General features: G+C 64.8%; 3 protein-coding genes across 8 annotated transcripts; 1 reads left to right on the forward strand and 2 right to left on the reverse strand.

Annotated features, from left to right (window-relative positions):
* Positions 1 to 1225: 1225 nt before the first annotated feature.
* Positions 1226 to 9662, reverse strand: LCN12 (lipocalin 12). Of its 4 annotated transcripts, XM_027050964.2 has the most exons (5): positions 7584 to 9662; positions 5884 to 5963; positions 5694 to 5810; positions 5384 to 5572; positions 4431 to 4778 (listed from the first exon to the last, which is right to left on the reverse strand). In XM_027050964.2, exons 1-4 carry the CDS (start codon positions 7868 to 7870, stop codon positions 5427 to 5429), a joined length of 630 nt encoding a protein of 209 aa, XP_026906765.1. In that variant the 5' UTR covers positions 7871 to 9662; the 3' UTR covers positions 4431 to 4778; positions 5384 to 5426. The 4 variants fall into 4 exon arrangements, with proteins under 4 accessions (XP_026906764.1, XP_026906765.1, XP_053060310.1 ...); XM_027050963.2 differs by lacking the exons at positions 4431 to 4778; positions 5384 to 5572 and adding an exon at positions 1226 to 1940; XM_053204335.1 differs by lacking the exon at positions 5384 to 5572.
* Positions 9663 to 13625: 3963 nt separating this feature from the next.
* Positions 13626 to 15475, reverse strand: C8G (complement C8 gamma chain). Its single transcript, XM_027050961.2, has 7 exons — positions 15020 to 15475; positions 14801 to 14937; positions 14611 to 14681; positions 14430 to 14537; positions 14052 to 14153; positions 13922 to 13960; positions 13626 to 13817 (listed from the first exon to the last, which is right to left on the reverse strand). The coding sequence occupies exons 1-7, from the start codon at positions 15155 to 15157 to the stop codon at positions 13804 to 13806; spliced, it is 609 nt and encodes a 202-aa protein (XP_026906762.1). The 5' UTR covers positions 15158 to 15475; the 3' UTR covers positions 13626 to 13803.
* A 140-nt stretch (positions 15476 to 15615) lies between these two features.
* On the forward strand, positions 15616 to 20188 carry FBXW5 (F-box and WD repeat domain containing 5). 3 transcript variants are annotated; one of them, XM_027050954.2, is made up of 9 exons: positions 15616 to 15774; positions 16753 to 16968; positions 17321 to 17478; positions 17754 to 17928; positions 18046 to 18194; positions 18267 to 18681; positions 18919 to 19066; positions 19143 to 19355; positions 19434 to 20188. In XM_027050954.2, exons 1-9 carry the CDS (start codon positions 15636 to 15638, stop codon positions 19675 to 19677), a joined length of 1857 nt encoding a protein of 618 aa, XP_026906755.1. In that variant the 5' UTR covers positions 15616 to 15635; the 3' UTR covers positions 19678 to 20188. The 3 variants fall into 3 exon arrangements, with proteins under 3 accessions (XP_026906755.1, XP_026906754.1, XP_026906756.1); XM_027050953.2 differs by having other exon boundaries at positions 18046 to 18681; XM_027050955.2 differs by lacking the exon at positions 15616 to 15774 and adding an exon at positions 15850 to 16271 and having other exon boundaries at positions 18046 to 18681.

The following is a 20188-nucleotide window of genomic DNA, read 5'->3' on the forward strand; positions in this document are numbered from 1 at the left end:
ATCCTCCGATCAGCCCTTTCTTTTAAGAAGCGTATTCAGTTAACTTTACTTAATGTAACAATATATTGGGATTTCAATGTACCATCTTATTTTGTGCTTTTTATTTTTCCCACCTGCTCTCGCCTCCTTGACACTTTGGATTATTTTTCATCCATTCATCATTTCCTTTCTATCAATGCAGGGTAGTGTGTGTGTGGGTGTGTGTGTGTGTGTGTGTGTAAGCACATGTATATTTTCTTCGTGGTTATGGCCAACATTATAGCATCCAGCTTTACCTTGACAAAGTCACCTCTCCCTCCTTCCAAACAATGCCATTTTCGTCATGTTTTGGAATTCATACATTTAATCTCCAAAACATTATTGCTGTTGTTTTACGTGGCCAAGATTGATTTTCGAATTCTCCACCTGCTTACTGCTTTCTCTGTTCTTTGTTCCCACTGGAGCTCAGGCCTCGTGTCTGGGGTCACTTTTTTCTCCCTGAATCACTTCCTTCAGGGTTTTCTCCATGGAGCACCTTTTGGCGACATACTCTCTGTCCCATCAGAGCAATTCCAGGCTGGAGGCCTTACCGGCAGTGGGACAGTGGGGGTCAAGAAGTAAACACAGCTGTCCCTTGACCTCACAGCGACTTGGGGCGGGGCGGCCCTCGGCCTGCAGAGACACAAGAGGCGACACACTGAGCGATTCCAAATCAATCCGGCCTCCTCCACAGAGGCGGGACTAGATCTGCGGTTGCCGGGGCTGAGGTTGCCGAGGACCAGTCGCAAATGGGCACCAGGGAGCTTCCCGGGATGATGGAATGTTCCGCATCTTGATTTGGGTTGTGTTGACACAGGGCATCAAAGCGTCCAATGGAGTCACGTCTATTTTAGTGTATGTCAAATAGAAGTTCATATTTTAGAAATGAAGACTAAGTCAGGACTTTTTCAGACAAATGGGACCCCGGGGAATTCATCACTAACAGATCTGCAATGAAGAAATTCTAAGGGGTGCCCTTCAGCCGGAAGGAAAGTGCTCCTGTGGGAGCCTCATGGTCTAGGAGGGTTGAAGAGCAGAGAAAAGGCTGGGCGTGGGCAGCCCTGTGGACCGCCATCTTGGTCACCCTCAATACGTCTTGTGGGGAATGAAATATGTTTAGAATTAAAACACATGGCAAAAATAGAACAAAATCTCAGAGGGTATGAGTGGAACTAAAGTGTTGTAAATAATTCCACTGCCCAGAAGATGGTGAACGTGTTAATTTATATTCAACATGGGCAACTCAAGGATGAGCTCATAACCCCCCGGCTATCTCAAAAAGAAGAGTCAAAAGTTTGAGAAAGCAGGGTCTCCAAGAGAGATCTGAGCGCTCATGATCCTGGCAGTGTCGTTCACAACAGCCACGGCGCGGAAGCAGCCACGGGTCCGCTGACAGGTGAAAGGATAAACAAAACAGGGTCCAGCCGACCACGGAATATTAGCCTTAAAAAGGAGCCAAATCCCAACACCTGCTACAACTGGGCGAACCTGGAGGGCACCGTGCTGAGTGACGTCAGCCCGTCACAGGGGGACACGTCCTGTAGGAGCGGACGCTCACCGGAGGCCCTGGAGGAGTCGGAGCCACGGACACGGAGAGCGGGAGGGTGGGGCTGGGGGAGGGGAGGGTCCACGTGTAACGGGACAGAGTCCAATCTGGAAAGTAGTCCTGGACACGGGTGGTGAAGGCCATACAACCGTGTGAATGTGCCTGATGCCCCAGGAGTGAGTACTTAACGAGGGTTTCAACAACAAAAGGGCGCCTGGGGGGCTCGGTCGGTCGAGCGTCCGACTTCGGCTGGGGTCACGATCTCACGGTTCGTGGGTTCGAGACCCGCGTCGGGCTCTGTGCTGACGGCTCGGAGCCTGGAGCCCACTTCCGATTCTGTGTCTCCCCCTCTCTCTGCCCCTCCTCCACTCGGTCTCTGTCTCAAAAGAAAAAAAAATAAAACATGAAAAAAACAACCACGACAAAGTAATATTACAAGCTAATAAAGAGAGAAGATGATGTAATAAAGAAATTATTTAGTCCAACAGGTGGGAGCAAGAGCGCCTGACCTCAGATGAGGGGGCCCAGCACACACTCCTGTGGTCCTGCAGGTGCCCTGGCCGCTCCCACCCCCGGGCCGGTCCCACGGGGGACCTGAGCCACGTCCGCTCCCTCCCAGAGCTCTGCGCCCATCCGTCCTGCCCCTGCTGCCCTGGCTCGTCCCCACCACGCGTGCTGAAGCCCCCAGCAGGCTCAGATGCGGAACCGGGGCCCCAAAGGGTCCCTTGGCTTTGCTGGCCATCCCTCCCGGGGAGCTGCTGTCCCTGGAATGGGCCCCCCAGAGCCGGGGAGGGCTCCCCTGCAACAGGCCAGTTTCTCTGGCCACCCAGACAACAGTCCTGTCCTCCCGTCCATCTTACTGCCCTCAGAGACCCCGGCTGCTGGGACGCAAACAGAGCGATGCTGGCCCATCAGTTCCTGGACACAGTGTCCCCTCAAACACCACAGCCATAGCTCAGGCTGGGCTCAAGGGTGTCCACCCCAGCCCAGATGCCCACCTTGAGCGGGGGAACACAATGCATGGCCCTCGCCCATATCTGCCCTGCCTGTCACACGGCCGCCAGACTCCTGACCTGCAGGAGGGGGCTTGGTGGAGAGAAATGGCCGACCGAGGCTTTCGGAGGGTTGGGACCCAAGCAGGGACAGGGTCTTGGAGGCGGCCTTCCAACCCCTTCTGGCCTCAAAAGTCTCAGGTGCCAGCGACAACAACGTGTAGCACCTGCCCCACGGGTCCGAGGAGCCTGGGGACCTGGTGCAGCTGGAGTCTGTGTTCAGGGCTCGGCGGGACCCACCTGTGTCCTTGGCCCCAGGGTCTGAGCCCTTCACTTTATAGGGTTTCTGCTTGTCAGAGGTTCATGCAACACTGAGCGATCCCAGGGACAGGCTGGGCGCTGTGCCTTCCAGAACATGGGGAGGGACGTCCCGCCAGAGAGTGCACCTGCTCTCGCCAGGCTCAGAGAGAAGCTGCGGGGGGCGTCCTGGGCAGCCAGCCAGGGGACAGCTGTCACAACACTCAGGCCGGCAGGCAGCGGTACTGACTCTGACGAGCTACGTCAAGCCACCTGGGCCTGCTGGGACCCACACCGCACCCCTCACTAGAAGCGGCAGGGACCCCTGTCCTCAGATGACAGGGCGGGGAGGAGGGCCGGGGGGAGTCGGGGACATCCTCCAGGGCTCTGAGTGAGTCCTGCCTGGCACTGAGGAATGGGGACCCTCCTCCCTCTGCCCTTGATAGGGACACCACGTCAGAAGACCCAGAGAAGTCGTGCACAGGGGTCCTGTGTAGCTCAAAGTCGTAAACTGCACTTCAGACTAGGAAACAAGGCACATCCGTCCTTTCCTGGAGGTGGAGACTAGGGTCACGTGCAGGGGTCTCCGTCCCTGGCTGCGTCCCACTTCTTCCTCTCCTCCCTCTCCCCCCTCTCCAGGCCTGGTCTGCCCAGCCTGCCCACCCAGCTTGGGCTCCTGCCAATGGGTGAGGGTGGGTGGGGCGCCTGCCTGGGAGGAGGGACACCGCTGGGAGGGGTGTGGCTGGAGAAGGGCCACGGGGGCTCTCAACCAGGGGCCAGACCCCAGATCCCTGGGGGACCTCCCTGACTTTCCCATGCGCGGCTACCTTGGCCTCTGCCCTGGGTTTGTGCACGACAGCTCGCCACCATTTGTGGCCTGGAAGGCTCACCCGAGACACAGCCTCACGTTGGCAGGACCGGGGGAAGCCCCAGGCGGCCCATCGATATCATTGTAACCGCTGCAGGGCTTTGTGGGACCTCGGCGGGCAAGGCCAGGAGGAAGCAACGTCCCCGTCCCAACAATGCCGCAGGGCCAAGGCACGAAGGCTGGCCCAGGGCCATGCACGGTCCACCTGCGTTTATTTCCTTCTGCTGACCCTGGATTGGGGGCATCCACTCGGGCCAAAGAAACTCGAGCTGACACAGAGCAAGAGACTTCTCTAGATGTTGTTCCACCTGTGGTGGGGCCAGCTCCACTTTGGGCCCTGGGCTTGGCCCGCTGCCCCCCCCTGCTTGGAGCGCCATGGGGGCCAAGATGGGGGGAAACTCGGGAGGGCTGGTCCTGTCTGGGGTCGGGCAGCTGTGAGCTGCCCTCGAGTGTGCACAAGCGTGCTGGAGTCCCGGGCTGTGGCTCTCCGTACCCGAAGGGTCCGTACACCCAGTGGAGGTCAGGCCTAGGGAAGTCGTCCCCGCGTGCCCACCGGCAGGAAGCCAATCCCGTCTGCGCCCCCCGCCCCCAAGGCCCGGGGCCTCTGTATCGAGATACGAGGATACGAGGCCTGCTCGTGTTCTGGGGCCCCAGCTGCACCCCTCATGGCAGCTCCAGGGCTCGGAGGGGGTGTGGGGGTGGAAGTGGGGGTCTGTGTGGGGAGGATCGAGGGGCCTTGTCCCGGGACCAACTTGTGCAATCCACGAGGGCCTGCAAAGCCACACGCACGTGCGCACACACACACACACACACCCCCCAGGAAGCCTGGAGGGCAAGGACAGGCCTGGTGGGCTGGGGTGGGTGAGTGTGCTCAGAGGCCCCTACTTCGGGCTCCCCCTACCCACCTGAGGTCACAGTGGGTCGCACGCCTGGATCCCAACACGGAGCATTTATTTCATGCCGAGAGCAGAAGAGGGCAGTGCGGGGCAGTGACACAGGCCTTGGCCGGGGAGGAGCTGCGTCCACCTTCAACAGCTGCTCGGATGGGGGGACCAGTCTGATGGGGGAGACAGAGCCTCGGATGAAGGATGGGGGAGAGACTGGGGGCAGAGCTGGGGAGGAGCAAGACGCACAAGAGAGAGCTGGCAGCTTCCGGGGAGGGGAGAGGAATTGGGGCTGAGGGAGAAACGGGCTGGGGTGGGGGAGGCCGTCCAGGGACCGAGGGACGTGCCCTCCAGGGTGCCACCCTGCCCCCGCCTGGGCCCCCAGACTCCCCGAAGACACGCAAGGGGGCGCTCAAGCGCTCGTGCTTGTGAGCACGGTGTCCAGTGTGCGTGCACCTCTGTGCACACGTGTGCGTGTGTGGGTGTCTAAGTGGTTACACGTGCACGTGTGTGTGGAGGTCCGCGCGTGTTTTATGCACACGTCTGCCAGTACGTGTTCACGTAGCCCCACACCTGTAAAGGGCCAGAGGTGGGAGGGGTGGGGGTGTGGTGAGAAATGCTCCCGGAAGGGGGAAGGGGTGGCCCAGGGTGGAGGGGTGGGGGTGGGACAGGGATCAAATATGGACCCCCCCCCTCCCCGCCGCACTCTGGGCTCAGGCTGAACCCTCTGGGGCCGCCAGGACCCCACAGGTCGACCCTGAACACAGTCCACACTCACCCGCCGGGCTCCCACAGGGCTTTTGAGGCCCATGGGCAGCTACCTACGCTGGGTCCGGGCTCCCGCCCCAGCCTGAGAGCCCGGGACCGGCCAAGTCCGGGAAGACGACGTTGTTATCCGAGAGGCCCTGAGCTCTGACCAGGTGGACGAACCTCTCCAGCACCCGGGTCCGTATCACCCACGTCCTGCCTGGGGCCCGATGAGCGCAGCACGGCCCTCAGCGACCGGAGCGAGTGGGGGCGCCCTGCCCCTCCCCCCCCACCCTGCCCTGTCCCGCCGGCTCTACTGCGGCCGCCGGCCAGGCACTCACACAGCAGGCTGACCGTGAGGACGCTCTGACCGCCCGACCGTCTCCTGGACAGCATCAGAGCAAACACGCTGTAGTCAGTGTCGCGCACCTGGACCTCCTCGGGGCCTTTCCCGGGCGCTGAGGGGTGACCGCGCAGCGTCAGGGGCACGCCCACCAGCGCCTCCCCGCCTCTCCCCTGTCGCCCCCTCACCCGCTGTGTTGTCCACTGAGAAGCCCCCAGGCTGGGCCGCTGCGATCAGCACATAAGACCAGGTGATACAGCGGTGGCCCCTGTGAGAGCAGGGATGGACAGAGGGGGAAGGTTCCAGAAGCTGGCCGGACCGCTGGTTTCCTTCTGCCTTTCTCAGGGGCGGGCCCCAAAGTGGGCCCCTGAGAGAATACAGCTGTCTGTCTGGAGGAGACTTCTGTGTGAAGCCACAGGCACGGCCCAGCACACTGCTCTCCCCAGAGAGGCCTGTGTCCACTCCGTGGCCCCCGGGGCTGCCCTGTGTCCCTCCTGGAGGAGCAGCCGGGTGTGGGCGGTGACCTTGAAGCCTCTGCCCAGCCCACCCGCGGACAGCTCCTCCTCAGTCTGGAACAGGACCTGAAACGTGCACGCGTGTGCCATCGTGAGGGGTTTTCTAGGCCACGGTGGCCCCTCTGGGAACACGGAGTGGGCCCAGTGGGCACTGCCCGGCGCCCCCGGCCTCAGCCGTGGACTTCGCGGAGCCGGGTGGGGCGGGGAGGGGTGGGGGCTGCGGGCGGCTGTTGCTGTGCGGGGCCTGGTTGCCCCCTTCCCGGCCCGGGCTCAGTCCTCGGGGAAACGGCCAGCAGTGCGGGGGCCGGCATGCGGGTGCATGCGCCTGTTTAAGCAGCAACCAGGTGCAGCCTGGCCTGCAGGCCGGGGAGAGGCTGCATCTGCACTGGGCTCTCTGTCCCCCACGGTCCCCCCAGTAATCAACCTCTGGCAGGAACCAGGCCAGTCAGATGCCCCCGAGGGTCTGAGCCGCTCCGGTGGGGGATTCTGGGGTGGCTACTGGTGCAGGTGGCTTCAACGATGGTCGCCGGCAGGCGAGCGCAGGGGCCGAGTGGAGCCCCTCAGAGGCTCTCGGCTTCTAGCATTAACCCTGGTCTACGTGACAAACCCCCCTCGTTTCAGGCTCCTCATTTATCTAACGTGGGGCCAAAGAGCCCTAGCCAGAGAGGCTTCTGGGCCCTCTGCTCCCCCATGGCCAGGCAGGTGGGCAAGGAGGGGGCAAGGGCAGAACTGCAGGAGATCTGGGAGCGGAAGGGAGCCCTCGTGGCATTGGTGTCCCCCGAAGGGCGGGCTGCGCCCCCCTCCACCTCATTTCAGGCAGCTGCCTATGAAGACACCCCACTTCTTCCCAGCCAGGGAGCAGGCACTTTCCCCAGGCACACCGACCAGACCACCTGTCACCCTGGATGCAGCAACTGATCCAGGAGGAGCACCTGACTCCAGGAGAACCAGTCAGAGGCCGTTGCCAGGCCGACCAGGATGATCTCTTTTCTGGAATTGAAACCCTGAAAAGCACATCAGCCCAGGCTGATGTTTTATCCCTGTGAGGTGAGAACTTCCCTGAACAACAGAAGTCCAAGGCGAGCAGAGCTGAGAGAGAGAGAGAGGGAGGAGGTGATGGGGACTGATCACACTGTTTGAGCTCCTGGATCCAGCTGTACCTGAAATCCATCAGCGCCCAAGGCCCTTCAGAGTCTGTGATCCGGTGAATGCCCCCCACTCTTGTGTGTGTCCCCACAGCTGGCTTAGGTCACTAGCAGCCTGTGCTGAACTTTTGGAAGAGGATCTTGGGAGAACATGGCACGGGGGCCCACGCTGGACCTGAGTCATGAAGCCCTGGCTTCCGGAGGTACAGGTCAGGGGTCCTCACTCACCGGGTCATGGCATATGACACTTTAAGGCTGCCGTTTTCATTCTTCTCAAACGTTGCAGTGAACGGGCTCAGCAAGGAACTGTCTGTCTTCCTGTGGGTGCTGCCCGCCGGGCCGACAACAAACCATTCCCCCTGGAACTGTGGGGACGCGGAGTCGGCAGAGCCCAGGGCAGCCCTGACACCCTCGCCAGGCAGCCTGTGCCTGCGCCAAGCCGGGGGCTGCCCTGGGTCTGGCAGGGACAGAGTGACCTGGCCCAGTGGCTGGTCTTGTCCAGACTGTTTCCCCATCTGTGCGAAGGGACTGAGACGTCCCCACCTCACGGGGACTGGCAGGGGCTACAGGAGGGAGCGGCTGCCCAGAAGGTCTGTTCGGGGCCCTTTTCTGCTGGATGTCAGGAATCTCTGGGGAGGACACTGAGACCAGGCTGGCCATGCCGGGTTCCCCGGGGGGTGCCTTCCCCGGCCACCATGGCCCTCCTTTCTCCCTGCACTTGGACCCTGGCTTTCTCCCCCTCCAACCTGGCCCCCAGACCTGGTCTTCCTGGAAACTCTGTAAGACAGAGATCATGCCTGGCTGGGTGTTTGAGGTCTGGCCTTTAAGCAGGATGAACATCACCCACAGGGCAGGCGAAGGCCCCATGTCAGCGGGGACGGAGAAGTACTCATTGTCGCTGTGGTCTCAGATACTCACCTCTTTATGGGCCCACCTGGCAGGTGCCCCTCCCCCAAGGGGTGTGCTCCCCGCACCTTCCTGCTCAGGACCGGCGGAAGAGGTGGGTGCGGAGGGCTTGGGGGTGGGCTGGGCAGGGGCGGGCCCTCTTCAGACCCCGCCCACCAAAGATGGAGGGCATCTGGGTCCCAGCCCAGGAAGGGAGGTGGGCAGAAAATGGAGGTGCTGGGGGTGCTTGCTGGGCCCACTAGCTCCCAGGGATGTCTCTGGACCTTGCTTTCTGATTCCTGAGACCCCCCAGCTCCACACCTCCTTGGGACCCCTTCCCAGTGTCCCATGCCAGTGAGGGGGTCAGAGGCCCGAGGCATCTCCCTAGCCTAGCCCTACCCTAGCGGCATTCCTGCTACCAGGTGGAGGGCAGAATGTTCCATCCCACACAGGGAGCTTGACCTTTTTAGTCCCAAAGGTCAGGGGCACAGTGTTCTGCTGCAGGAACACAGTGTAGAGTGTGGCCTGCCGCCCCCACACCGCTCCACAGTCCCTGAAATCACAGTGTGGGGCGAGAACAGGGCCAAGTGGCCCTACAGTCACGGGGGGCAGGGGTAGCAGTGGGTCAGAGTGAGGCCAGAGGTGGTGGGGTGGCGGGGCAGGCAGCCAGAATACCCAGATAGAGGTGACTGAGGGGGGGATCACAGGGGCCCCTCTGCCAGAGGGAGGGCAGGGGGGCAGGAAGCCCCCGCACACCGGGCCTGGGCGCAAGAGGGCCCAGGCTCTGGGCATGTAGCCCACCTGGCCACCCCTGGAGCAAGGGCCTGGGAAGCAGACATTCCCACATAGGCAGTCAAGTGCGTCCCCTGTCCTGGGCCACCTCCCCCCACCCCCCCACCCCCCAGGGCCTCCAGCAGCCTGTCCTGAGGAGGAGGGCCCCAGCCAGGACACTTGGAAAGCACCCGTCCCCCAAGGCGAGGAGCCTCATGGCTCTGCTCTGTCCTGGCCCTCACTCTGCATGGAAGGGCATGGGCCTCCTGGTCCTTCCTCCTCCAGGAGCGAGTCCCATTGCCAGGTGGAGGTCAAGACCTCTCTGGGCCAGCTGCAGGCCCCAGGACAGGGGGAGGGTCAGGGGTCGGGAGGGCTGCGGCCACCAGCATCTCCTCGAGAACCGAGCCTGCAGGGCAGCACCGCATTCCTTGGGCTCGCTCTGCCCGCTGCTCGGTGTGGCTCTACTACTTGGGGAGAGGGCCCACAAGGAGACAAGGTGCAAGTGACCCGTTTTTGCCCGCAACTTCCCAAAGCGATCACCGTCCCACAGAAGCTGGCGTAGCAGCTCCTACGCCTGACTCCCTGAACGCCTCCCTCCTTGCAGGCGCCGACCTTGCCTTGGGGATCCTGACCCGAGTCTCAGCCCGCCCAACACCCGAAAGCAGCCCCCTTGGCGCCCGCGCTCCGGGGAGCCCGGGGGCGGGGCGGCGGCGGTCCGAACGGAGACCCCAGCCCGGCCTTCTCTGGCCACGACGTGCCGGCCGCAGCGGAGGCCGGGCGGGCCACTCGGGCCAGCTCTCCCGGACCCCGCCTGCTCCTCCCGGCCTAGGGACCCACGCGGCGCCCCCGCCACCCGTGCGGCGCGCGTCCCAGGCTGCGCGGAGGACGCCGGGAGCCGCCCCGGCGAGGCTCCTCCCGCCCCCAATGCGATTGGTCGAGGGTGCGCACGTGACGCCGCCCGCCCACCGTTTGGGGGGCTGGGAGTGGCTGCTCGCCCCCGCATGTGACCAGAGGGCCGGGGAACCGACCGCCGTCCCCGCAGCCGGCCCCGAGAGGCGGCAGGGTCCGCGGGTCCCCCTCGCAGCAGCCCCCCCCCCTCCCCGCCGGCCTCCCCAGGAGCCCTCCTGCCGCCCCCCCTCCCCGTCCCGTCCTCTCTTCCACAGCAGAAGCGCCCCCAGCTGCTCCCCGCTTCTTTCCTCTACTCCCCGAAAACTCGGACGTGGTGCTCTGGGCTCGCTCTTCCCGAGGACGCGGTCCCGGGCGACAGGGACACCGGGGAGGGATGCTGGAGTCCGGGGATCCCCGAGGTCCTCACCCCGGCCGCGGGCTGGGGTGGGAGCAGTGCTGGGCAGGAGCAGGACGCGCGGAACGACCCCGTGTGACGCCCCTGCCGTGAGCTGGAGGGAGGTGGACGGTCCCCTCCGCAGCGAGCCATGTTCAGCCGTGTCCCCACAGGCAGGGACCTGGCCCATCTGCGCCCCCCCCCCCCCCCCCGGAGCTGCTTTGTGAGGCCCGGCGAGCGGAGCCAAGCACAGAGCGTCAACAGTCCCCCCCACAGGGCCAACGGTGTACCTGCCTGTGGGACCGCGGGCGCTGGGGGCCTGGGACACAGCGCGCCCCAGTCCCGGCAAGGCCGGTGGGCTCCCAGGACAGTGCTCCTCCTCGAGGCCCCCAACCGCGGCTGCCAATTTAGTTTATATACGTCTTTTAAAGGTATTTTTTTTCTTCTAAGTTATTAAAAATCCTCTTTTAGAATCAAAAGGCAAAATACAAATTATAATTAACATTATTTTACATAAAAACAATTCACTCAGAACTACAATTATTTCCCGTGCTTTGTGACAATTAGGGTGCATTAAACTTTTTTTTTCTTTGGAAATAAAATTCATGACCACTGAAATCACCACTCCACAAACCCCCACTCCCGCCCCCGCAGACCTGCTGTCGGAGACCCGGAGGGACAGCCCGGGCTCTGTGGGACCTCAGCCCTGGGGTCACTCGGGAGGGTCTCTGGCGCCGCCCTCTGGACGTGCAGCCCTCCCAGAAACCCTGGAGGGAGATCTGTTTGAACCCTCCCACACCCCAGAGCAGAGCCCCTCATTTTCTGTCCGGGGACGTGGGGTGAGGCACGCAGGGTACTCTGGGGTAACGCCAGCTCTGAGCTACGGCCCATGTGATACAGGTGCACTGTATCCAGCTCTTTGCTGTGGGTTTCTGGGATGTGGGGCATGTGGGGAGGCTACAGTTTCCTTTGCCCTTCTCCCTCAAAATCCTGGGGGCCAGGGCTCCCCGCTTCCCCCTCTTCTCCCAGCCCTACCTATCTGTCTTCCTGGGAGTCTGGCATCAAGACACATTGGGTGGGCAACCCCCAGTCTGCGGAGTCGGGCATGGTCCCCACCCACTGCAGACATGGAGCCCCCAGAGGGTTGCGGCTGGCTCCTCCCAGTAACTGCCCACCCTCCTGGTCTGGACTGGGCCAGTGGACCGAGTGGGCATGTATAGATGGGACCAGACAGTGGTCCTCCTGCTCTGTGGCCTACAGCTCACCTGGGATGGCCTGGTCCCCAGCCCCAGTTCCCGGCAGCCCGGGGAAGGAGGCCACTGGGGGCGAAGGGAGGAAAGGGGGGCTAGGGTGGGGGGGCCCAGCTCCCAGGTGCCCCCTCAGCCTCACCATCAGCCAGTGGCGAGCTCTAGACAGGGCGCCGCCCTGCCTCTGTGCCCGGGGCCGGGCGGGTACTTCAGAAGCACTCATCAGTGGACGCCTCGAGGGTCCCGAGACGCGGGGCTTGGCACTGGTTCCAGGCCCAGCTTTGGCCAACTTAATGCCCGTTTTCCTGACTTTCCAGCCCCAGCCTGGCTCCAGCCTGGGGCTGCCATTTGCCCTCAGACCTCCCCCCCCCCCAAGTACTGGAGGGGTGCCCCCTCCCACGCTGTCCTTGTTCCCAGGGGACTGTGGGGGGCAGAGGGGTGAGGGGTGCACGTTTCTCCGGGATGGGAAACGTTCAGCCAGAAGCACCCCAGGGTGCTGACTCACAGACACGGGGGCCTGGATCTCGCCCAGTGAAGCTTAGGGAGGCCGCCCACCGAGGGGAGTAGAAGGAGAAAGCCGGCCTCCCACGGAGGAGGTGTCCTCAGAGCCCAGAGACACCATCCCAGAGCAGGACGCCCACAGACCCCTCAGGCACAGGGTAGGCATGTGTGAGGCCACAGCATCCTCCCCCCAAGTCACTTGAGCTGCTGAAATTGGCCAGTGTCCTCCAGCAAAAGGAGAAGACGGTTTAGCAACATGGGGGGAGGGGGGTGCTGAATGCCGCTGTAATAATCCGGACACTGTTCTCACCAGCAGGGGCAGAGCAGAGTCTAGGCCCAGCCCGCTAGGCCCCTGGCACCGGGTGGTATCCACAGCTCCCTCCCTTAGCCGCAGGGCACCTGTCCCCCAGCCCCGTGGGACCTACGCCCCCACCCCCGGGGTCCTGGCCTGGGGGCAGAGCTGCATGTGGGGTGACTCAACACTTCGTTTTCTTTCGAGTGCCCTGTGGCTTCCTGAACTGACCTCGAGGGTCAGTTTTCCCAGTCCCGATTCTTCTCTTTCAGGGATGTCCTCACTTCTGAGAACCCGCAGTGAGAGACGCCCCGGTGTGTGGAAAGGATGCGCAGTCTACCCTGGGGGGCAGTGAGGAGGCAGACCCTCCTCAGGGCTCGATGCCCTCCCCCCCCCCCGACAGTCTGGCATCGCTCGGAAGGGCCCCTGCAGGCAGCCATTGTGTGGCGGACACATCATTACCCCATTTTCAGCCCCTCCCTCCCCCTGCCTAAATCTCCCACTGGCCTTGGAGTTCCCACATTCCGGAAAGATCTTCCCTACAGACCAAAGCCCACCCATCCTCCTGGTTCCTGGTGACCATGCTCAGACCCTGGGTGTGGGCTCCCTCCCTTGTACGCCAAGCTCCCGGGCTCACCCCAATCCTAGCACACGAATCAGGCTGGCCTGCTTTCTCCGTTTCCCACTCCTTATTCTCCCTGCCCGGCCACCCTCATGATCTCCGCACCCCCCCACCCCGGGCGCCTAGCTGCCCGATGCCAGGGCTCGGCCCCAGGTGGTCCGTGCTGTGCCCCATCTACGCTTGCCAGCCCTCAGGGAGCAGCCACGGGGACAGCCCCGCCTCCCGACTAAGTTGGATACCAGCTCATCCCAGACCCAGGCACCACATCCAGGAACCCGGAGGGGGTCTGCCTGCGCCTCTGCGGTGGCTGTCCTGTCCCAGGAGGGAGCTCTGGGTCAGCTTGAGTAGGAGAACCTGTGGACAGAGCTCCTCAGCCCTCTAGAAAAGGCTCCCCAACATCTGAGCAGGGGGCAGGCTCAGGACCTGGGCCCACCCAGGGCAGCCCAGTAAGACCAGCAGGGCACGAGCGCTTAGACACAGGGACCAGGGAAGGGGAGCTGGGACGGCGATGCAGGGGGCCCAACGAAGCAGAGGAGACCAGGGCACAGGGACAGCACGGCACGGCGCTCTCCTCTCCAGCCCACCCCGGGGAGCAGTGCCACTTGCCCACGAGATGATGGGCAGAGGGAGGCCCGGGTCCAGGTCCGACGTGGAAAGGAAGGAATCAGGGGCCAGGACAGACAGCGTTTAATGAAAGCAGTGCCCCCGCGCTCCAGTGGGCGGTGGGCAGCTCCAGTACCCCCTGGGTGGCCCTGCCCCGCGGGGTGCCGGGGCTCAGTGAATGGGGCAGCGGGGGCCATCACCTTCAGGGTCTTCACTCCTTCCGAGTTCAGGGCTGCCCCCTGGACTCACCTCCTCACTTCTGGGGCACAGAGACGAGACTCAGCCAGAGAGGGAGGGGCGGGTGCCCGGGTGCCCTCCCCTCACCACCCATCCCCTCACCACCCACCAGCACTGCCCACTCACCATCCAAGACGTGGAACTGGTCTGCGGCCTCGCAGAAACCTGAGGGCCCAGGCAGGGGTCAGGAGTGGCTGGGGCAGGGCACAAGGCGGGAGGGCGAGGCAGGCCACTGGGGGCTTGGAGGGAGGCTTACCATACTTGGGGAAGAACAAGATCTGGTCCTCGGTCAGGTTGACCCTCTGGATCCGCTGCTCGAATGCACTCAGGGCCGCGTCACTCGGGGGGAGTGAGCGGGCTGTGGGGCACACGGGGCTCCTGGGCACGTGGTGAGGGAGCAGGCAGGGCACGCCGGGCCTAGGGTCTGTGTGCTCGGGACGCACCCACCCACCCCTCCTCCCGGTCCCCTCTGTCCCCACACGCGGGCCTATGTGCGGGGGCTCCTCCCTCGACCCCTGCTCAGCTGGAGAGAATCAGAATACAGGGAGGCAGGGAGGGTCTGTGTGTCCATCTGGGCCGCCCCACACGGATGGCCCCGAGCGTGCGCAAAGCTCGGGCTCCCGCGTGGACGCACCGTACAGCTTCACCGACAGCTGCCGCGCCCGCTCCAGGTACAGGATGGCGAAGCCTCGGTAGTCTGTCTCCCCGACGACCACGTCTACCGGCCCACGGGCACCTCGGGCTGGGCAATGCTGAGTCACCTGAGGCAGTTTCTGACCCCCAGCCCTGCACCCCCTCGCATGCCCTCCCCTCACCTTGGAGCAGGAAATGCCCCGCGACTCCTGTGTCTCTGTAGAGCTGCCGTACCCGCCAGCAGATCCCATCCCTGGGGGGCAGTTGACAGGGCAGGATTAAGGACCCCAACCCGGGCAGCGCCTCACAGGACTCTGGTCCAGGCCAGAGAAAAGCTGGGATCAGGGTCAGGGGTCTGTCCCGGGGACTCACAGCTTCCGGAAGGTGCTGATGGCCATGGCTGCACCCTGGGGAGCCACACGCAGTGCGGTGGCCTCAGCCCGGTGGCCCTGCTCCTGCAGGAAGCGGCACGAGGAGGCCACCGCCACAAGGAGCCACGTCCCTGCGAACTAGGGGCAGGTCACGTGAGAACACAAGGCGATGACCCCTGAAAAGCAAGATGAGTTCCCGCCCACCCACCTGTCCCTCTACCTGCTGAACGTCAAAGTTGGCCTTCGGCTGGATAGTGCTGATGGGAGACGCGGGTCGAGGGGGTCTCCGAGCCCTCCTGCTCAGGGAGCCCCCAGCCAGGAGCAGAGTCAAGAGGAGAGCAGTCCTGGGGGTCAGCATGGCAGTGGCAGTGACCAGAGTGGGGGAGGCCCAGGGCAGGACGGCCAAGCCCTGGGTCAGAGTCCACTGACCAGTGTTGCCCGGAAGCCTGTCACAGGAAGTCCGCGTCGGCCCACCTCCAGCCTTACCCAGCACCCTGCCCTCCCCCTCGCCCCCAGCAAGAGTCCACCCCTAGCCTCCTCGACTCTGCACTTCCTGGGAGGGCCCTGGCTCCATATCCTGCTTACAGAGTCCTAGTTGAACTCTGGTTCTTTGTCCATGACCCCCTAACCCAGGGCCCCAGCCGCTGCCAGCGGCAGCGCCAGGTCTCGAACCCTCGTTCTACAGCGAGCATAGGTCTCGGCCCCGCCCACTGGCTGCAGTGCAAGGCCGCCGCCCCTCCCGGCCGCCTGGGGCGCTGTTTCGAGCGAGCTCGGTGCGCGCAGGCGCAGCAACTGCCGAGGCAGGCTGCCGGGTGCTCGGCGTTCGGCGGCTATCGATGCCTCGGGGCTCGAGGCGTCAGCCTGGCGGGCTCCATCATAGAGACGCGGCGGCAGGAGCGGCGGGGCGGAAGCGGGTCCGCCGGCCGAGGCCGGGCGCCGGGCCGGGGGCTGCACAGCCAGGCAGAGGCGGCCGCGGTGAGTGCGCCCGGCCCCGGGGAGCGTCGTCATCCGGCCCCGGCCCCCGAACCCCGTCTCCCCAGCCCCGAGGAGCGTCGCAAACCGGCCGCGTCCGGTCTCCGGCTCCTTGCCCTCTCCCGCCCCCCCCCCCCCCCATCCCCCAGTCTCCGGCCCCTCGGCCTCGGCCGCGCCCTCTGCCGATGAATGTGTCGCAGAAGCCGCCGCGCCGGGACCGGGGGCCGAGCCGAGGCCCCGCCCCCGGCAGCCCCTCGGAAGGAGGGTGGGAGGGGACGTTGGCAGCCCCCGCCCCGCCCACAGCTCGCCGGGCAGTGGCCGCGCTGGCCCGCTGACCGCCTGGCAGGGCTCCCTTAGACCACAAGGCACAGGCCAAGGGCCGGCTGGTGCCCCTGGCAGCGTCTGGGGCGGGCTGTCTGGTCCTCGTCCCACCGGCCCCAGCTTCTTCTCGGAAGGATCTCTGTCCCAAGCTGACAGCTCTGAAGCCTTGGGTCTACAAGGTCAGAGTGACTGGAGTGCGTGCGGGTCACCGGTTCTTCGTTTCTTGGCCTCTGAACAGTCACCGGCCTAGGCGTCCACATGTCTCTCTGGGCCCATGAGCGGGAGGTCGTCAGAGGGCCCCACCCAGAAGGCCAGTGCCCCAGACCAGGACCCTTCTGGGGTTGAGATCAGATCTGGGGCCCAGAGGGGCCGCCCCATACTCCCACTTCAGGCTGGACCAGGCCAGGAGGTGCTGGGAGGGGTCTGCTGCCCTCCCAGAAGCTGCCTGTTCCAGAGGATCACTAGGACTTGCGGGGGGCCCGTCACGAGTGTGGGGTCAGGGGGCTTGGGGAAGCTGTCGGATCCTTAGCCAGGCGGGCAGTGTCAGCTGGCCCCCTGCACACGGTCAGTGCCGTGGGATTCCCAGCAGGGCAGTCGCCCCAGCCCGGGTCCCTTCCCACAGTGCGACTGGCAACTAAGGGGACCGCGTGTGGGTTTCAGGGCTGCCCGGGCAGAATGTCACAATGGACGAGGGGGGTGCGCCCCTGCTCCCTGACAGCCTCGTCTACCAGATCTTCCTGAGCTTGGGCCCGGCCGACGTGCTTGCTGCTGGGCTGGTGTGCCGCCAGTGGCATGCCGTGTCCCGGGATGAGTTCCTGTGGAGGGAGCAGTTCTACCGCTACTACCAGGTGGCCCGCGACGTGCCCCGGCACCCAGGTCAGGGCCTGCACGTGGCCCCATGGTCCACCAGGCTGGCTGGGCGGGAGACAGGGCCATTCACATGCTGCCATGTGGACCATCTGAAGCCACCACGCTGGCCCCCCACCTCTCAGATCTGCACAGCGGTCACCAAGGCACCGTGTGGCCCGCACACAGACGGGGGACAGCCAGTCCATGCCTGAGCACAGGGCCTGGTGGGGGGCGGTGGGGGGGGGACAGCCCTGCAGCTGAGGTGACTAGCGTCCTCCAGGAGCAGGGCTGGCCCCCATGCTGTCTGGGTGGCTGGCCTCTGTGGGAAAGGAGGCTCAGGGCCCCAGCAGTGACTGCCCCCCCCCCCCCCCGCCCCCAGCCGCCACATCCTGGTATGAAGAGTTTCGGCGGCTCTACGACACAGTGCCCTGCGTGGAAGTGCAGACGCTCAAGGAGCACACGGACCAGGTCCTGCACCTCAGCTTCTCACACTCCGGCTACCAGTTTGCTTCCTGCTCCAAGGACTGCACGGTGAAGGTGAGCCCAGCCCGCCAGGGAGCAGCATCTCCGCTAGGACCTGGGGCTCATAGGACGGAGGCCGGGTGGAGGGCCCTCACTGCTAATGGAGAGTGAGGAGCCCGACCCTGTGGACCCACACACCTCGGGTCTGCTGGCAGCCTGGGGCAAGGAGCAACATCCCAGTGGTGGTTTCTGGGCACGAGCTCAGCTGGGAGAGGGGCCTGCTGCATGGGCCGCCGTGTCACGTGCAGGGTGGCCACAAGAGGCCCCTAGGTGACTGAGCCCCCACGCAGATCTGGAACAACGACCTGACGGTCTCGCTGCTGCACAGCGCGGACATGCGGCCCTATAACTGGAGCTACACCCAGTTCTCCCAGTTCAACCAGGACGACTCGCTGCTGCTGGCGTCCGGGGTGTTCCTGGGGCCCCACAACTCCTCGTCTGGTGAGATCGCAGTCATCAGCCTAGGTGAGAGCCGGCTGGGGTGGGCGGGCTGTCTCGGCCAACCCCGCCCCGCCCCCACGAGGCCCCGCCCCCACGAGGCCCCGCGCCTCCCAGCCCCGTCCCCACTTCCGCCCCTCCCAGACAACTTCGCCCTGCTGTCCCGAGTGCGCAACAAGCCATACGACGTGTTTGGCTGCTGGCTCACGGAGACCAGCCTGATCTCGGGGAACCTGCACCGCATCGGAGACATTACCTCCTGCTCAGTGCTCTGGCTCAACAACGCCTTCCAGGTGCGGGCGCGTGTGCCCCCTGTGGCTGTCGCCTCCTCGGCCTGCTGCCCACCTGCTGTCTCCCACCCCCAGGACGTGGAGTCCGAGAACGTCAACGTGGTAAAGCGGCTCTTCAAGATCCAGAACCTTAACGCCAGCACCATCCGCACAGTGATGGTGGCCGACTGCAGCCGCTTCGACAGCCCGGACCTCCTGCTGGATGACGGTGCCACCCCCGGCCGCGTCTTCGACCTGGGCGGCGACAGTGAGGACGAGGCTGTGGGCCCGGGGCCGGCTCCGGCCCGCACCAAGGAGGGCTTGCGGCGCTTCCTGGACGGGCTCCTGGACGGGCGGGCACAGCCCCAGCTGTCAGAGCACGCGCTGGAGACACAGGTGGCCGAGCTGCTGGCCCAGGGCCGCACCAAGCCCCCCGAGCACAGCACAGCCGCTGCCCGCAAGCTCCTCGTCTTCACCACGGGCTGCCTCACCTACTCGCCGCACCAGATCGGTAGTGGGGGCAGGCCCTCCCCAGTCGCTGGAGCCGGGGCGGGGGGAGGGACGGCGAGGCTCCCCTGCAGACTGGGGGGGAGGGGGGAGGCCAGGGTCCCGTGGCCACGCAGGGAGCGAGACTGGGGGGCCCAGCCGCGCTTCAGCCTCCCGGGCGGTGTGTTCCGTGGGGGCCTCTGATTCAGATGTGCTCCCGGTGCCGAGGTGACGCTGCTCCCCTCACCCGGCGCCCCCGCAGGCATTAAGCAGATCCTGCCACACCAAATGACCACAGCCGGGCCTGTGCTGGGTGAGGGGCGGGGCTCAGATGCCTTCTTTGATGCCCTGGACCACGTCATCGACGTGCACGGACACATCATCGGCATGGGCTTGTCCCCGGACAACAGGTGGGCCCCCGAGAGTGTCCTGGGGCGAGGGGTGCTCTGCAGGCCCCTGGTACCAAGCAGGGTGCCCCTTGCCCAGGTATCTGTACGTGAACAGCCGAGCCTGGCCGAGCGGTTCTGTGGTGGCCGACCCCATGCAGCCACCGCCCATCGCAGAGGAGATCGACCTGCTGGTGTTTGACCTCAAGACCATGCGGGAGGTGAAGCGGGCTCTGCGGGCCCACCGCGCCTACACACCCAACGACCAGTGCTTCTTCATCTTCCTGGATGTCAGCAGGGACTTCGTGGCCAGGTAGTGGCGCGGGCCGGGGCCGGGGCAGGGCCCGGCCGGGTGTGGCGGGCAGGGGGCTCACGCCAGGCTCTCCCGCAGCGGGGCCGAAGACCGGCACGGCTACATCTGGGACCGGCACTACAACATCTGCCTGGCGAAGCTGCGGCACCAGGACGTGGTCAACTCTGTGGTCTTCAGCCCCCAGGAGCAGGAGCTGCTGCTGACGGCCAGCGACGACGCCACCATCAAAGCCTGGCGTTCGCCGCGCACCGTGCGCATCCACCAGGCCCCGCGTCCTCGTCCCCACCCGTTTTTCTCCTGGTTTGCCAGCCAGAAGCGCTGAGGGGGGCGCTGGCCGACCGGAGCGTCCCGGGTGTCCTTGGGCCGCCGGGACCCGCCGAAGACGCCAGAGGCCTACAGCCCCTTCCCAAGGGTCCGGAAGCTGCCCAGACCGTGTGGTGGGCAGAGAAGCCGGGAACAGAACTGCCTCAGGGAGGGGGTTCGGCGGGGCTGCAGACCGGGCAGCCTGACCCCCGCCCGCCACGCTCACGCCCCACGCCACCTCCCACGGCCATGACGTCCAGCGCCGGGGCAGCCTCCTGGCTGGCATGGGATGCACCGGACGCTGGGGGCCCCACCCTTCACCCACTCTTTTTCCCCAGGGCCTGGGTCCTGGGGCCGTCAGCACCACACGTGACCCGTGGCTCGCCCCATGCACCCGGAGCGGTGTTTCCTCAGGGAATCGGTCTGTGCGGCAGCGGGGCCGACAGCACGGGTCAGTCCGCCGTGGGCCCAGGCAAACTGCATGTCACCGATCACCCGTTTGGGGGCCAAATAAACAGCTGGCAACAGCA

The sequence above is a fragment of the Acinonyx jubatus genome, chromosome D4, assembly GCF_027475565.1.
Source record: "Acinonyx jubatus isolate Ajub_Pintada_27869175 chromosome D4, VMU_Ajub_asm_v1.0, whole genome shotgun sequence".
Classification (NCBI taxonomy): domain Eukaryota; kingdom Metazoa; phylum Chordata; class Mammalia; order Carnivora; family Felidae; genus Acinonyx; species Acinonyx jubatus.

What these genes read in the sequence shown, in the direction of transcription:
- C8G (XM_027050961.2), bottom strand. Translation starts at nt 15,157, where the DNA reads ATGCTGACCCCCAGGACTGCTCTCCTCTTGACTCTGCTCCTGGCTGGG. An exon ending in GCTGTCGGTGAAGCTGTACG is followed by an intron (nt 14,154 to 14,429) that starts GTGCGTCCACGC and finishes TGTGCCCCACAG; the next exon opens with CCCGCTCACTCCCCCCGAGT. An exon ending in CTTGTTCTTCCCCAAGTATG is followed by an intron (nt 13,961 to 14,051) that starts GTAAGCCTCCCT and finishes CTGGGCCCTCAG; the next exon opens with GTTTCTGCGAGGCCGCAGAC.
- LCN12 (XM_027050964.2), bottom strand. Translation starts at nt 7,870, where the DNA reads ATGGGGAAACAGTCTGGACAAGACCAGCCACTGGGCCAGGTCACTCTG. An exon ending in GTGTCATATGCCATGACCCG is followed by an intron (nt 5,964 to 7,583) that starts GTGAGTGAGGAC and finishes CTGCTCTCACAG; the next exon opens with GGGCCACCGCTGTATCACCT. An exon ending in CTCAGTGGACAACACAGCGG is followed by an intron (nt 5,811 to 5,883) that starts GTGAGGGGGCGA and finishes GTCACCCCTCAG; the next exon opens with CGCCCGGGAAAGGCCCCGAG.
- FBXW5 (XM_027050953.2), top strand. Translation starts at nt 15,636, where the DNA reads ATGCCTCGGGGCTCGAGGCGTCAGCCTGGCGGGCTCCATCATAGAGAC. An exon ending in CGACGTGCCCCGGCACCCAG is followed by an intron (nt 16,969 to 17,320) that starts GTCAGGGCCTGC and finishes CCCCGCCCCCAG; the next exon opens with CCGCCACATCCTGGTATGAA. An exon ending in GATCGCAGTCATCAGCCTAG is followed by an intron (nt 17,929 to 18,045) that starts GTGAGAGCCGGC and finishes CGCCCCTCCCAG; the next exon opens with ACAACTTCGCCCTGCTGTCC.